This window comes from Pagrus pagrus (genome assembly GCF_965226575.1).
Source record: "Pagrus pagrus genome assembly, chromosome: 16".
Taxonomy (NCBI): Eukaryota; Metazoa; Chordata; class Actinopteri; order Spariformes; family Sparidae; genus Pagrus; species Pagrus pagrus.
In genome coordinates, this window is record NC_140200.1 from 11,295,394 (window position 1) to 11,311,628 (window position 16,235).

The 16,235-nt window shown below is 43.7% G+C and overlaps 1 protein-coding gene across 2 annotated transcripts in view; it reads right to left on the minus strand.

The window, feature by feature from the left end:
• Positions 1–16,235, minus strand: part of stxbp5a (syntaxin binding protein 5a (tomosyn)) — a 101,660-nt gene that overhangs the window by 13,568 nt on the left and 71,857 nt on the right. For both annotated transcript variants that reach the window (XM_084378393.1, XM_084378392.1), the window contains exons 9-19: positions 13,336–13,459; positions 11,764–11,842; positions 10,746–10,900; positions 8,666–8,738; positions 8,273–8,420; positions 6,761–6,828; positions 4,994–5,034; positions 4,467–4,687; positions 2,916–3,097; positions 2,474–2,599; positions 1,961–2,112 (exon numbers count right to left, since the gene is read on the minus strand). In XM_084378393.1, coding sequence (XP_084234519.1) covers positions 1,961–2,112; positions 2,474–2,599; positions 2,916–3,097; positions 4,467–4,687; positions 4,994–5,034; positions 6,761–6,828; positions 8,273–8,420; positions 8,666–8,738; positions 10,746–10,900; positions 11,764–11,842; positions 13,336–13,459 — 1,369 coding nt within the window. The remainder of the gene's footprint in view (positions 1–1,960; positions 2,113–2,473; positions 2,600–2,915; positions 3,098–4,466; positions 4,688–4,993; positions 5,035–6,760; positions 6,829–8,272; positions 8,421–8,665; positions 8,739–10,745; positions 10,901–11,763; positions 11,843–13,335; positions 13,460–16,235) is intronic.

The following is a 16,235-nucleotide window of genomic DNA, read 5'->3' on the forward strand; positions in this document are numbered from 1 at the left end:
TTCAAGGACCTTTAGCGACCCAAAAGGAAAAAAAAAATCCACTGTGGTGTTCAATCTTTGAGCATATAACATGACCTTATCATATACTGCTACTTCAGAGAGCCTCAGATATAAAAAGGGATTGCAGGATGTTTTGGGGAGATTGGAGTCGATCATATCTATAAATCGATGTTTTCCATGTCTAAGATTCTCTTGACGGACGGATAAACTGACCGACAGACTAGCCAATCAAAAACTTCAATAAACAGTTCTGCTTCTTTATCGTTTCTTCATCTAATTTAAGTCTAATTCCTCCCTTTGCCGCGTGCGTGTTTGTGTGCGCGCCTGTGTGTGCGCGACATTGTCCTGTGAGGCAGAAAGCCAAGCAGACAGCAGCTCCCTGTTGGCAGAGAAACACAGCTGGATGCCTGATTACTGCTTGCGCTCGCCAAGCCCTGACAGGTGCCAGCCCACTGCTCACCAGTCAGTGACACCAGATGCTCTGTGTGTATTTACATGTGCACAAGCCTGTGTATATGTGTGTGTACATTGGTCTGTGTGTGTGTGTGTGTGTCTGCACGCCATAAATAAGTCACTCATTATCTCGCACAGACCACTAATTCATCCATCAAACTTTTGCTTAAGCATGGGCAGTGCGTCGTCATGAGACTGCGGCATCCTCCGCGTAGCTGCACTGCCGTCACCCGACACAGGGTGGCAGTGTGTCCATGCCGAAAGCACCTCACAGTCTGTCAGAAGAGGCTGCAGTGGCAGTTTGTGTAAAAAAAGGATGGGCTGTGAGATTGTGTGTGTGTGAAAGAGATAGACAGGGAGAGGCAGATGGGCAAAGGCAGAGTTATTCAAAGTGCTGCGTTGTGTGTCAGCCTCATGAACTCGATGCATTTTAGAGTGTGTTGTTTTAATGATTCATTCTCACATTCGGCTCAGTGTGAGGATGCGTTCAGGGGTGTGGGACCTGTGGGGTTACTGGAGTCTAAGTAATAACTGTTAGTCGGCTCCGCTGGCACAAAGCCATCATAATGTTCCCTGAAAGGCTGATTATAATTCTAAATCAGACCTTTACTAAAAATAAACCTCGAATGCAAAATCAGAGTTTGCCCCTCAGTGCATTCCCGGAGTTGTTTTCAAAAGCCTAAACCTGCCGTTTGTGTTTGTCTACCTAAAAGTGGTGTTTAATCTTACGTGAATTTCCCCCAATTGTTTCACTTGCCCTTCAGAGGTCCCATATAAAGCTCAATATCAGGTTCATACTTTTATTTTGGGTAGCTGGTAGCAAAATAACATGCTTTAATTTTGAAAATTTGAATTATTCTCGTACTGCCCACTCATTCAGCACTTTATTCACCCTCCGCCTGAACGCTCAGTTTCAGTGCCTATCTCCTTAAGGCCCCAAAAAGCCCAGTATCTTCTGATTGGTCAACATGCAGAAGCCCGAGCAGGCACCGCCCATTGGGTTTCCGCATCATCCCTACCAGCGTTTTTGCAACTACGGCCGTGCCGGGAGAATTGCTGAGGGTGGGAACTGTGTAGTTGTTACATCACAGCGTAACAGAGTTCCTGACAGCTCGTTTGAAGGCACAACTTCTGAATTTGGGCTTTGTGCATTTCTTCATGGATTTTGCAAGTCAATACTTTTACAGTAGCACCTAGACCTGCTTTACGATCAAAAAAGACATGGAAATCTATCTACAATATGGGACCTTTAAGACAAGGTCAAGATAAAAAAAACTAGAGGAAATACAATAATTAAAAGTGTACAGGATTTCAATTCAAAGCCTGAACAATCTGAGCTAGTTGGGCTGAAAGAACGAATAAGCCGTGCCACAGTAAATTTAAAGCTTTCGTAACAAACAGTGTGTTCGCTAGCGCTGAGGCTGTACCGACAAGAATGCCAAAAACTCCTTCTGTTATTCGTGGTTGGAAAAGTTTAGACGTCCTTCATATCCCGTCTCCTCATTACCTCCAGAGGGTTGACGTGTCTTTCTTGGCGAGCGGGGCTGTCTCTGGTAGGGGTCATTGGAGCCGTAAAGCTCGACCGTCCCCAAGTTGAGCACCACCGTCTTCTGGACGTAGTCCACCACCGCCAGACCGTTACTGTTGCCAAACACCACACTGGGGGGGGTGGGGGTGGAGGAGAAAGAAAGATGATGGTTATGAGAGGGGATTTATTTTTTTTACAGCTAGAAAGACTGTAGTCAAAGCAGAAAAACGAGCGAGAATGTCCAAATTTTCCTGGCACTCATAAATTGAGTTGACAGGCCGGCTTGTCACTGTAGCCTTGAGCAGTCGCTGATTAAACCGCAACATTGAATGCATGTCCATTTTGCATAACTCTTCTTCATAGATTTCAGTCATTTTAGGGATAAGCATGACATACTTGATTTGTTCAGTAAACAAAAACAGTGGGAACTTTTCATGAAAGCCCTCTTCTTGGCACTAGTCATGACTAAGACGTTGCTGTCTGTATACTTACAGGCCGTAGGAGGAATTGAGCGCGAGACTTGTGATCTGCTGAGGAGGCTCTCCGCTCACCCACACTAACTGGACCACCAAATCTACCTGGTAACCGGGGGACTGCTTCAGAGGAGTACTGCGCACTCTGGAGGGGAGGAAAAGACAGCGAGAAAGAAACAGAGCGGAGCCAAAGAAAAAATATTTCAGACAGAGAATGACAAGTGGTGCAGCTGCAGCTCTGAAACAGTTGTGTGTTGAGGGTCTGGCATGAGTGGCTGCGAGGGGATGATGGGGAGGCTGCGGCTGAGAATCCTTCAGGCGCTGACTAAGTCTGTGCAAGAGTGCTTGAGGCGAAAAGGCAAGACCCTTGTGTGCACGAGTGTGTGTGAGAATGTGTGGAAGCGCTCCCGACGCTACTGAGAGTTTATGTAAGTGCTTGTGCACGCGTGCATGTTTCATACTTGAGGCAGGGGATGTTGCCTCCGTCAGAGTTGTTGCTGCTGGTGGAGGGGTGTGAAGGTGGGCCGCTCGTCTGAGGGGAGGCACCGGGGGTGGGATGCGCCGATGAATGTTCTCCCCCTCCGCCGCCGCCGTCTGGAGACTCTATGTCGTTGAGCTCGTACTGCATTCGCACCTCTAGTAACTGTATAAGACAGCACACACACACATTCACATTAAAGACATCAAAATCATGACAAAGGCACCAAACTGTTGTACACAGTCTCCATGAGTTCCTCTGAGTATGGGAATAGTTATACGACAGTGATTGACATCCACGTCCACACACTCACTCACACTCACAGAGTCACTCTGATAATAGAGATTTGTTTGACGTGATGTGTGTTTGTGCATGAGTGTGTAGGCAGCTCGAGAGTCAAAGAGGTCCTCCCATGCTGAAATATTCCATTCCTTCTAAGTCCTCCTTCAGGCTACTTCTCTGCAACCTCCGCCTTCGCACAGTCTCAAACACACACACACGAGCACGCACACGCACTGTGCATGAGCTCGTCTCTTTTGCATTCAGTCGGTCTCATTAGCCCCGCTGACATGTGGGAGTGAAGAGTGATCAGCGCCCCTTCTTCAAATTCTGACTCCCGCCTGTGTCTGTCCTCCCCCACCTTCATTTCTTCAAGGTTACGGCGAGGTGTTCGACCTCGCGCAAAGGGAGGGCCGCTCTCCTAATTACACCTCGCCGCCACTGCATATCCAGTCCCGATCCACGTCCCGATCACAAGCACACGCATCAGCGTTCGCCGCCAGTCACCCGCAGAAAAGGAGCGCCTGAACTCTACGGATAGAAGAAAACTTTTTTTCTTTCTGTGAGGCCAGTTTGTTCGGAAGAACAAAAGAGTTGGATAGTTAGGAGACAAACAGCGCGGAGCACATAAAGGGCAGCAGCTGAAACATTAAAATTCATTTGCAGACCTGCGAGGAAAAGCACATCATAGCACCACCCACGCACCGTGATTGACAAGCGATCTCTGTCTGGAGGAAGTCTAGAGCAGCAACACCACAGCAGTGACTGCATAGCGAGACCAATGCTGCCAGAATTATAAATAAACAAAGTATCTTGCCGGATACCAATTGAACACTCGACTGCTTCAGCAAAAAACACGCATATATGCATACACACATGTAATATAGGAGCATCCACGCCGGTGAAACAGCATTTCTCTTTAAGCCATTAAACACTGGCTCCCTCACACCCCCGTAAGCACTTATGTCGCTATCACGGCAGATTATAATGACAGTCTAGCTTTGCTTGTTCACTGCTCCGTCTGTTGGCATGGCAACCATACTGCCTTTGACTAGGCAGATATTTGAGTGCATGTGTGTGTGTGTGTGTTTGTGCATATGTCTCGACATCGCAAAACAGCAGAGAAAGTGAGCGCTGAGGGCGAATGACAATAAACAAAAGCTTGATGTGTTCTTGATGTAGAGCCACAGAATTATGTCCGTGAAAACACATCTTTTTTTCCTTTCTTTTTTTCTTCTTCTCGCATTAAACCCACCTGCACCACCTCAGTAGTTACTTCCAGCTTGCTGAAGCGGTAGATGATAACGTTGGCTGACACCCCGGCCACACACAGCATCCGGCTCTCAGGGCACCAGGCCATGATCTGAATAGCAAAGGGGTCTTCGTCAGACGTCTCGGTGCTGCCCTTGTCCTCCTTGGACCGGTTCCTGTCAAACACCTTGGCTGTTTTGAGCTTATAGAGCACCTGGAGCATTACTGGGAGAGAGGAGGGAAGAGAGAAGTGTCAGTTGGGATCCAGGGACATCAGAAATATAGACTTAAGCTAGACTTTACTTTTTTGTTTGTACTGACTAGAGAAGGCTGGTACCCAAATTTAGAACATTTTATTTGAACAAAAAAAAGGTGCTTTGTGAGACTTTCTTAATTTTCGCTTTCATTTCTGTCTCAGATTTCAATTAAAGCCCAAAATGTAATTATGTTGTCCATTGTTTCTTTCGAAAACTTTCAAAAGTTGTTATTTCTGTGAAGCATAAACAAAGCTTATCCGTTCAGGGAACTCACTTGCAGAGGCATCCCAGAACTTCACAGTTCCATCAGCATGCCTGGGAATTAAAGAGAGGCAGAAGGAGATAAAAGTAGAGGAACACAAGAGAGTCGAATTTCAATTTGTGTCCTTTCTTCCTCCAATTTCTGTCTTAACTTTGAATTTTAATCTGATTCAAACAAAAAAAACATTGCTAGAATATTAATTGAGTGCATTTTTAAAGATTACTTTGCTGTTCTGAAGCATTTACAACAAAATCTGATGAAAAAATAATTGTTAATCAAATATTCATAAGCTAATAGATTTTGTTTAGTCCCCAATTAATCAGCATAGAGCTCCTCTTCAGAGGAATTTCCCTATCAGATGTCTTTGATAGGGAAAGTTGTTTAAGCAGAAGGTTACCAGTAGGTGTACTAGGGTCTAAGAAGAAATGGTTTCCCTGTTATGGTGTTGAAGAACTTGACTGGCCCACACAAAGCCCTGATCTCAACCCCATTAGACACCGACTGTAAGCCAGGCTTTATCGCCGACCATCAGCTGCCGACCTCACTAAAGCTCTTATGGCTGAGAAGGACTCAATCTCTGCAGCCAGGTTGTCAAAATCTTGTGAAAAGTCCTCCAAGTAGGCAAATAATGATTATATTCATGACTGATTAAGCTGCCTGTTGTTTTTTGCAATTCATTAATCGATCGGTTAGTCTGAAAAATGTCCCAAAAAAGTGAAAAATGCTCATCAGAATTGCCAAAACCAACCCAAAGATTAATCTATTATCAAAATAGTTGGCACTTAAAGGGGCAACAGGTAAGAATTTTAGTTGAAAAAGTTAAAAAATGTACTAAAGTATCAACCGAATGTGAATAAATAGCGGTTTTGACATTATAATGTCTTTGCAGGCTACACTGTTGCAGAGATATCTACTAAAGTTAGCACGCTAACCAGCTAGCCCTGTCCCGGTCCAAAGCTGGCATGCTAGGGGTGTAAACACAGACACTCTCCACTCTGAATCACTAACTGCCTGGCTAACTAGCTAACGTAGCTACAGTTAGCAGCAGTTGGCGGTTACTCTGGTGATGTGCTACCCCCTATTTGTTTGGAGTATGAATTTGACAGGTGGCTAATTCTTACATATTGCACCTTTAATTGTCTCATCGCTGCAGCTCTACTTCCCCAAAGAGTAGCGGCATATTGCAGTACAACAATACCCCAAAAAATGTATGATTGCCTAGAAATTAATTGAACACGAAGGTAATGAGTTGTACACTAGACTGCACTCATGATCAGTTGATAAGCTTCTCCAGTTAGTGCCACAGAAAAAGGACACTGTCTTGTATTTTGGTTGCCATTTTCGGCCCCGCTCCTCATTATTTTGTTGCCAATTCAGCTGAGTGGATTGGGAGAGGAATATTTTGCAGGCTGTGGCACTCTTAGAAAGAGAGCGAAACCTGGACAGAATAGTAATACGGCATCGTAGGGGATGAGGAGGGAGGGAGGGAGGAAGGAGAGGAGCGAGAGCCTCCCACTGCCAAACCCATACCTCAATGTCACTTCTTCAGTGCGTGTGTTCTGTTAAAAACGCCCCGTCTCCCCTTGTTGACAGCTGAGCGCCGGATAATAAACATCAAAATGGAGCAAAGTGCACATGATTGGAATATACAAAGAGCTACAGTAAACGTCTCGAGACAAGATTCCTTGCTGTGGCGACCCGGCAGTGCAGCAGAGGTGAAGGTAATTGAGTTGCGGCGAGACGATAATGATAATGCTAATGAAATCAGTATTGTCTTACCCAGTGATGATGATCTCTGGGTAGCTCTGTGTGCCTTGACCCCAGTTTCCACCACTAATAGGCCATTCCTGGATAGACAGCAGACACAAACACAAGCACATCAGGAGCGAATGAGACAGCACAGCTATGTCACTGAACATCACGTCAATAGAAACACTGATTTTAGTAACAGATTGCATTTTTTGACCGCATATGTGACAGCGTGTGTGGGAAAAAACGGCGAACGTCTTGCAGAGTGTCTCGCAGTTATACATAATGCACCTCGATGAGTGTGTCTGCTCAGTGTGTGTCTGTGTGTGTCGGTGGTGGTGAGGGGGGGGGTTTGGCTTTGAACACGTTGACACATACAAAGGTCACCGGGATGACTCATGGTGATCTTTATGTGAGAATGCCCTCCCGCAGCTCGGCTAAGACTTTGCTTAACAGAGAAGAAGAAAAAAAAAAAAAAAGGAGCAGCTATGCAGCCCGTTTGGGTCAGTACATGCTGACATTTCCGACAGAAAGCTGGAAACGAGGCGACGGAGAAAAGGACATAGGCGCGCATAATGGCTGAGGGAGCAGGGGGTCTGTCTTAGATGACACGGGGATGAGAGACGAGAGTGAGAGGAGAGAGGAGCTGTACAAAAGAGAGTGAAGGATCGTTAGGTAATGTGAGACTATCCAGACATACAAAACAACTCCTGCTGCATGCAGGTGTGTGTTAATGATTCCTCAATCTGGTCACCTTGTGGCTCTTGGAGGGAGTATGTCATGATGGTTAGAGGGTGTAGTGTGGCACATCTACATTTCTAATTTAGGCATTTAGATCTTGTATGGCGCTGCTATTCAGAGCGACATGAGGAGAATTCTACCCTCTGGGTACCTTTTAACTGTTATACATCATTAATCTGACATAGGAGGTGTGTTAAAGAGATATTTTGTGATGGAGTAGTGGTAATTTATCTTATTTTGAAAGTTTAAGCTTAGGAATGGTTGCAATGAGTTGTGACAAGGAGCTGTCAGCAATGTCTGTAGTGACAGTCGCGCTTATTTTCAGTTCTTACAGTAATTTCTAAATTTAATTATTGAAATCAATAATAATTATTCCAAGTTTCCAAGAAATATCTGTGTAATTTGGCACTAATTATAGGGGCAAGACTGAATCCCGCTAGCTGCTCCTAGAAGCTGTACGGAGGCACAATGGTATTTTGAGCTAAATGCTCACATACTACACATACATGACCAATAGTTCAGATTCTGATGACTTCCATTTAATGTCCAGTGTAACTTTTTTCCGACCCTTAAATCAAAACGCATATCTTATGGCTGCTTCCAGTCTGGAGAGAAGAAGAAACTACTACTCCATCCCATAAAATTTCATATCTGGATAGAAGCTCTTGCTCTCTATACAGATTTCAATGCCTGATATTTACCATGAGAGGTTAAACAGGTGAAAGATTTAAGATTCCCACAACGAAAAAAGAAAGACACATCACTAGTACCGTCATGCAACGTTACAACACAAAACTGTACCTTTTTGCTGTAGCCCTGTCGTTTCTGCCGCGAGCCAACAGAGTAAAGTGCAGGTATGAGGTCCACAGGGCAGTCGGCGAAGTACTCGCAGCAGGTCACAGGAGACTCGTGGATAGTCAGAGGATAGGGGTTCTCGAATATGGGGTAACTGTTAACAAGAGAGCACAGACAGAGTCACTCTACATCTAATTAGTCTGTCTGCCCTGTACCTGTGCATTAGTCTTGTTCAGTGCTGCATGCAAACTAAAGACTGAAAGTTATATCATGATACAAAGTAGACGCAATAAAGATAAAAGGCAGTAATAGGTCAACTGTGAAATTTTGGCCTACATTTAAAAAAAAAAAAAAAGATATTAGGATGATGAAGAGTTATTCATATAGAGTCGGACTTACCCATTTTGTGCAAGGTCGATCACCACTAAATCCTTTTCTAGAAGGACCACCACAGCGTAAGGTTCCTGAAAATCTGCACAGAGGGACAGCAAGACAAGTCATTCATCACGCCGCACTTTAAGCAGCCTTGTAATTCCTGGAGAGAGAAATCTACAAACCACAGGGGAAGAACTCCACAGACTTTACATAGCAAATGTTATTATCATATCTGTGCCCTGGAGACGTGAGGGCAGGAACGGTTAATATTTATTTATTAATCTATGTCATTTCTCACTGTGGGGGATATCATATTCCACCATAAGATTTATGAGAGCTTTTAGACTTTTGGATTAAATGAACCAATCAACTGCATTAACGGGTCACATCAACGGATATCCAAAAATGTCTACAGAGGTGGACTGCACAGAGGAATCAGGACAGATTACCTGGCTGCTAAATGAGCTGAGGTTAACATGCTAACCAGCTAGCCCCATTCCGTCCCAGTCCAATGCTTCTCTGCTAGCAGTGTAAACACCAACATTCCCCTAATCCGCAAGCTCCAAGTCTGGACTGCTAGCTGCATGGCTAACTGAGCTAATAAGCTAAATGCAGCTATAGCTATTTGTTTTGAGCATACATTTGACAAATTCTTACAAATTGCACCTTTAAAGCATTGTAAAAGTAATAATAAGGGGGGTACACATATCCAGCAATAACAAATAGTAATCAAAGACAAAATGTGAACACAAACAGGATATAAAGAAAATTCAATCTCTATTGATATTTCTATGATTTTTCAATAAATGTACATTAAGACATTACTTTTATATAAGTACAGTGATCAAGTTCACATCTGCACAGATTTTTTCTTATATTTTTGGCCACAAAATGCCTCAGCTGGAGTAGTTGAGGGTTAAATGTTTTGCTGCAGGGCATCATGACAGTATTCAAAGTAAGGATAGTTTGGTCAGCGTGTTTGAAACAGCATCCCATTTCCTACAGCGATCATTCGGACATGTGCTAAATCCCTAACTGGTGTTTAAAAATGTATCTGTGGTATGGAGCAGCAGGTCCCAGGCTGTCAGAGTGCTCCAAGGTTGAAGCACTTTGACAGTTGTTGTCACCACATCTCTCGCTGTCCTTCTTATTTTACTCTTCCCTGGCGCTGGTCTACAACAAGTGATCACATTCTCTGTTTGGGCATTCGGGAGCTGAGAACAGCAACACTAATTACGGCCACTTTCACTGCTGATTTACCTAACAGATGCAAAGTAATTACAAACAAGGCAATCAGCAAAATAAAAAAAACAATCTTGTACAATAGAGACAAATTCTGCCTTAGTTGTAAATAAGGATGAGGATGGCAAATAAGTAATGATGTCTTTATATTTCATCCAATTACCTGTTGAGGAAGGCCATGACATGTCTGCCGTTTGTTTTCCCATTCAAACACACTGGTGTGCACATCACACTTCGGCATCATCATCACGGAAAACCAACCTCCTCTACACACTAACCCTTGTTTAAGTGTGCACACATCATCAGCCGGACTTGTATTGTGTAATCCAAAGACCCTGTAATGTCCATTACCAGATGAAATCAGCGGGTGATGACATCAGGTTTCCAGTGACGAAATGAAGTCCCCATTGTTACATAACACGCTAATCCTTCCTGCAGCTGTATGTGTGCCAGATAACACTCCAGCAGAGTCTACAGTCAGGATTATATACATACAGCATCCCAAACCATTCAGTCAACTCTGAGTTGTTTCAGCTGTTGACTCCTCAATACAGGAAATAAGATAATAATTTAATTCTGATGGAAGGCTATTGCGTACTAAGAGATGAAATGAAAATGTAATATTGCGTGTGTCGGATAATGGAAGTGGAATAGGATCCTTCCCCTTGGGAAATTTCATATTTATTACAGACGCACACTATCACAGGGGCAAGCAATCCGACATAATTAAAAAACAGAAAAGGTGTGTGTGTTTGTCTGCGAGTCTAATGCGTCGACGGGAGGAGAATAAGATGAGGACACATTCAAATGTGAGGCTCGGGCATGCACACACCACACGAGCACACCCAGAAGAAATAATTACCATTGGGGTAGGGTGTTTCGCAGAGTGTGAGGAAGTCTACTATAGGATAGTCCATCTCCAGCACAGCAGTACTCTTCCCGTGCATTACCGTCAAACAAGGCCGCCGGCCCACCGTGTCGTACGACAGACCACCAGACAGGATTATGAAGGGTTCCCTGGAACACACAAGCATAGGCATCAAGATTTAAGTGGATTTATACAGGTGCAATTAAAAAGAACAAACAGGGGTCAGCACATCTTCAGAGTAACTGCTAACTGCTGCTAACTGTAGCTTCCTTTAACTAGTTAGCTCACTTAGCCGTGCATCTAGCGGTCTAGTGGTCCAGACTGGGAGCTCAGCGTACCAGTGTTGGCGTTTACACCACTAGCACAGGAGCTTCCACCCAGGATGGGGCAGGGCTAGCTGGTTAGCATGCTAACTTCGCTAGATATCTCTGGACAAATTATTGGAGAAATACCTCAACATGTCAAAGAGTCTCAAAGAGTTTTACATAAGTTAAAGGTGCAATATGTAAGAAGTGACCACTTCAGTTAGTTCAGTTAGCCGTGCAGCTAGTAGTCCAGATGGTCCAGTAAGTGTGGTGTTTGGCACAAGAGCTTTGAACCCAGATGGGCTGTGGCTAGCTGGTTAGCATGCTTAACATTGCAGAAAAATACAGAGAGGACAAAAGGTCAACGTTTTGAATGTTTGAATGTTTTCAACCAAAATCATTACATACTGCACCTTTAATTATCAGAGTAAAGCTTACACAGTAACAACCTGATGGTGAGAGAAAAGCCTGTAACAAAGAAATAGTTGGCTTTTCTGGACTGATGTTAGACTACGTATACACATTTATTACTCTCATCACCTTGGCAACAGCTTTTAACACCTGTCAATAACCTTGATGTGTCTTTTTCCGTAACTGTGTCTAATTAAGCATATTCATGCCCGAGCATACTGTATGTGCATGAAAGTAAATTTGCTTTATATGCGTGTTAGTAAGTGATAGAGAGAGAGAGAGAGAGACGCCCCTACCCAATCCTAGTGGTTTTGTACTCCACTTTGAGAATGGGTTTACAAGGCTCTGGCTTCTTCCCGTCCTTGGGCTGTTTTCCTAAAATAGAACAAACAGAACATACTTTACTTCGCCAGTTCATCCCTCTTCCCCTCCTTCTCGTCTTGTTTCTCCTGTCATCCTGTTTTTTTTTTCTTTTTCTTTCTTCCCCCAGAAGCTGCACTTAAAACGCAGCTTTGAACAGTAGCCAGACAATACAAAAGGCTATTCATCAGAGAGGAGAAAGACAACTGCAGGGGCACGGACATGCAAAGAAGGTGTGACGATCAAGGATGATTTTCAGAATCCATCTACTCAAACCTCAAGGGGAGGGCCATGTGAAGGAAATGTGCCTATCCAGCATACGTGTGCCTACTGTGCATAACTTTGTATCAGAAAAGCACAATAAGTGGTTGAATTTTTCTGAAGAGCCTGAAGGGAGCCCTCAGGTTGGGTATTAAAGGCAGGTCTGTATAATAAAGGACTGCTTTTAATAACTACATCTAAATAACAGATATCTAAAAAGACAATTAAAGAAGGACTTATAAGCCTTACTTAAACATGTCAAAGGAATTTGCATAATTGCCCATTAAATACCAAACTAATTATGTATGCAGCAGTGGGAGAAACAACTAATTAAAAACCCTGTGTGGTGAAATCCTTTCTACAATCCTCAACACACAAAACCAGCTTGAAAAACTGGCTACAAGTTCTTTCCTTTTCATTTAATTCCATTGTTTTGCTCCTCGTCCTGACTAACATGCTCTCACTGTCCGTGTGTTGCACTCTGCCTGTTTCTTTCTCGGGGCCCTTCATCTGGGTGAACTGTCAGAGTGTGGGGAGGAAGAGGAGTGTGGATTAAAACACATCTTCAAGAGAGCAGACTTGCTTTTCCTGCAGGACGTAAACAGAGCAGCAGCACTAATGTATGCGCACGCAGACACAAAGCAAAGCAAACAGAGGCAGGTCATAATTGAACTGACAATAATCCTGAAATGAGGAAGACGATGAAGGAGCCACGTGTACGGAGGCTCTTAAAGGGGTAGCTTCTGAGAGTATATAGCGAGTCATGTGAATGATAGGTGTTTTTTTGTTTCGGGCTGTTTCATTGAAACAGTTTTTAGAAGAACTTTGAGAAAAGTATTTTGCTAATATTTTTATTTACTGCCCAGGTAATCGTCTCTCAACCCCTTAGATTAACCTCATAGCTCCTCATGAGGGTCCTGACCAGTGATTTACATGAGCCCCTACCTTTTCTTAGACAATCAGTTAATCTCAGAATATATTATAATAATATAATAATGATAAAGCTTTAGTTAGGTAGCACATTTCATACAAAAAATACTACACATTAGTTCAGAAAAGATGAAAAATACAAGTGAAAAAGAAGATAGTAACACTAAAAACAATAAAGAAAAGTCAACTACACCACAGAGTGTTTACGACCGTATACAGGAAGTAGTAAATGAATGAATTAAGGAGTGACTTTGGACACAGCCTGTGTTTTGTGATTGTGTGTGTTTGCTTTTTTGTGTGTGCTTCCACCTGCTTACCGTGTGGGGTGATTGTCTGTATGGGCTTGCCCTGGCCTCTGACGTTCCATATGGTCAGAGTCCCGTCTGAGTGACTGCAAATGAACTGCTTGCCCTCGTGATGCCAGGCAACTGAGTGGATCGCCTAGGGAACGACAGACAGGAAGCAGAGGGTGGGGGATGGGTCAGTGGTTCGGCAGGATGAAACATCATCTCGCTTACGCTACAAGTTTATCGCGTTGCCGCAGCCATACGGTGCTCGGTACAATGTTCATATGTGACTCTGGATTACAAACTCTTGAACAGATGGTGAAAGCGAGATAAAAGAGCCTGGCCCCTGACTTCAGAGCATTTCCGGTGGCATAAATGCATATATCAGAAGGAGCTTTTATATGACCCATTTGCTGAATGTGGAGAAAAGCAGGAATGGATTGGTCATTTTTTTTCAGGATTGCCAGGAGGAAGGTTTTATTACCGAGGTTGTAAATTTAAGAATTCTGGGACACCAATTCACTAGAGGAAAAGACATTTCTTTGACTTTTAAAATAATTGAAACGCAGCTGATATGGTGCCTTTGGGTTCACCTGCTGTCTTGGAGCCATCGATTCAATAACGTTTATGATTTAAAGGTCCCAAATTGTAGAAAGTGAGATTTCGATGCCTTTTTAAGCAGGTCTAGGTGCTATACAAATACTGGGAAGTAATTCAGTTCTCGGAGCAGGTTGTAGTACCTTTATGCTACACAAGGAGAACTATTTTCTGGTGGTATGGCAGAGGATACTTCTGTATCTTTTGTCAGATGGTTGCAGCCTGAGCAAACTGTGGTTAGGGTGGTTGTTGTCTTTCAGTATCCTTTGGGCTTCGTGCAGACATTTCATCTCACCTACATCACTGATGCTTGGAAGGCGGGTACTAACGATGTTCTGGGCAGTTTTAATAATGAATAATGTTCCTGTCCTTGGCCGTGCACGATAATTTAGCCTTCCTTAAGAAGAAGAGCCTTTTCTGTGCTTTTTTTTTTTTAACCAGGGTGGTGATGCATGAAGACCATGACAGGTTCGATATCATGCTGATTCCCAGGAATTGAAAACTGTACACATGCTCCGCCTCTGCTCCACTGATGTAGATGGGATGTGCGTCCTTGCCTCTACCCTAACCTTCGAGTTAGGCCTTTAAAACCGAGACAAAAGTGCTGGTGACAAAAACCAAACCAAATGGAGAAATTGGCACAGAGACAAGCTAATAGATTTAGAGGAAAATAAGGGCAGACAGGCAACAGTTTTTAGTGATGGTGCCCTCTCTGTCCTCTCATCTTTCCCATCAGTCCCATCATTGCTGTGAGCCTGGACCACAATGATTCATCTAGCTGACAAGCAATCATTGAAAACACAAACACATCATGACCAAAGTACACCAGTAAAGGGCAACCTTGCTTATTGATGCCCTTTTCTTGGCTCATAATTAAACCCGGCAAACGTTTTGACATTAAGTAAATATGATGATGTGCGCCAAAGCTGTGTTAAGCCCACAACCGCTTCCAAAGCAGTTTTTACCAGGCTTGTCACATGAATTTCCCCCCAGGGCCATGTTCTTAGCAGAACACCTGCACCATCAGTGATATGTTCCATCACAAGCCTAGTGCTTTGTCAGGGAAAATATTCTTTCAGAGACCTTGTTTGGACGTATTCCCAGACATGATGGTTAGTAGTATTTAAAAAAAAAAAAAAAAAAAAAAGAAGCCAGACTGCTTCAGTGTTCTTACCACCTTGCCACTGTTTAATTTAATTGTTCAAGGGTTCAAGACTTGCCCCAGCTTTTCTTTGTCGCTTCATCTCCCAAATGCTGCTCCTTTGTCTCACATCGCTCATCTGAAATGAGTGATTACCTCGCTGTCAATGCCGATGTGAGCATGCGGTCAAGTCGGGTCATTCTCTTCCAATTGAAGCTGCTATTATTTTAGGTGTATATCAATTTTTTGCCTTCGGTGCGTCATTAATCATGCACGGTACTGCGTGTCAGGCTTGCTGAATGTGCTGGGTTTTAGATGGAATGGGGAACCAACGTCGGGCTCGTGTGACACCACGCAATTGTATCTGTCTCAGGGTATATTGTGTCATATTCATATGTTTTCTGTAGTTTCTACCAAGGTAGTCCAGGTGCTGGTTCGGAGCCAGTGCCTACTCTGGAACCACTTCTTTGCATTTCGTCAGCCAAAGGACAAAACAAAGGACCAGAGCTAGTGTAGCGTGTTCTGACTTAACCACGGGAGAATAAACAAAAGATGTTCACTATGGACGCCAAATCAAAGCAGCAGTGATCCAAGGACCAGTCATGTTTGGATGCCGATCTAGGCATGCAAAGTTAGGAGCAACACTCGCAAAGAGTCGATGTAAACCGCCTAAGTTGTTCCAGGCAATGCCGGGAAATTGGAGACATGTACAGTGACTAGATGATGGGACTCCACGGTGGCGCTCATGCCCAACCAACTCAAATCCAGCATGAGCACCAGCCTAGAACCAGCACTTGGTTAGCTTTGGTCTTGCATGGCCAAACCTTAAAATGATGAACCCAATAAAGCGATACTGTGAAGAACTTGTTTGGTTCCCGAGGTGGGTGTTTTTTTTTGGATGAACAGCCTCGAGAATTTTCAAAAGTCTCATTATCTTGTTTCTTCCGATAGGATTTCCTCCAGGTCACAGAGACCTTGATGAGACAGAGCCGTGTGACACAGAGACTCATTATTCGTTACACCCATGATGACTCACTCCTTCTCACTCCCACAAACGAACCATACTAGACGGCTGAAGTCCCAAGATCTGCAATCCTTTTTTTGTCAAGTAATCTTCACTTTTTCCGATTTCCTGTTTGCGAAGATTGCTAGAAATAATCAGATCCATGATGAGTAATGGCCTAGGTGTCTT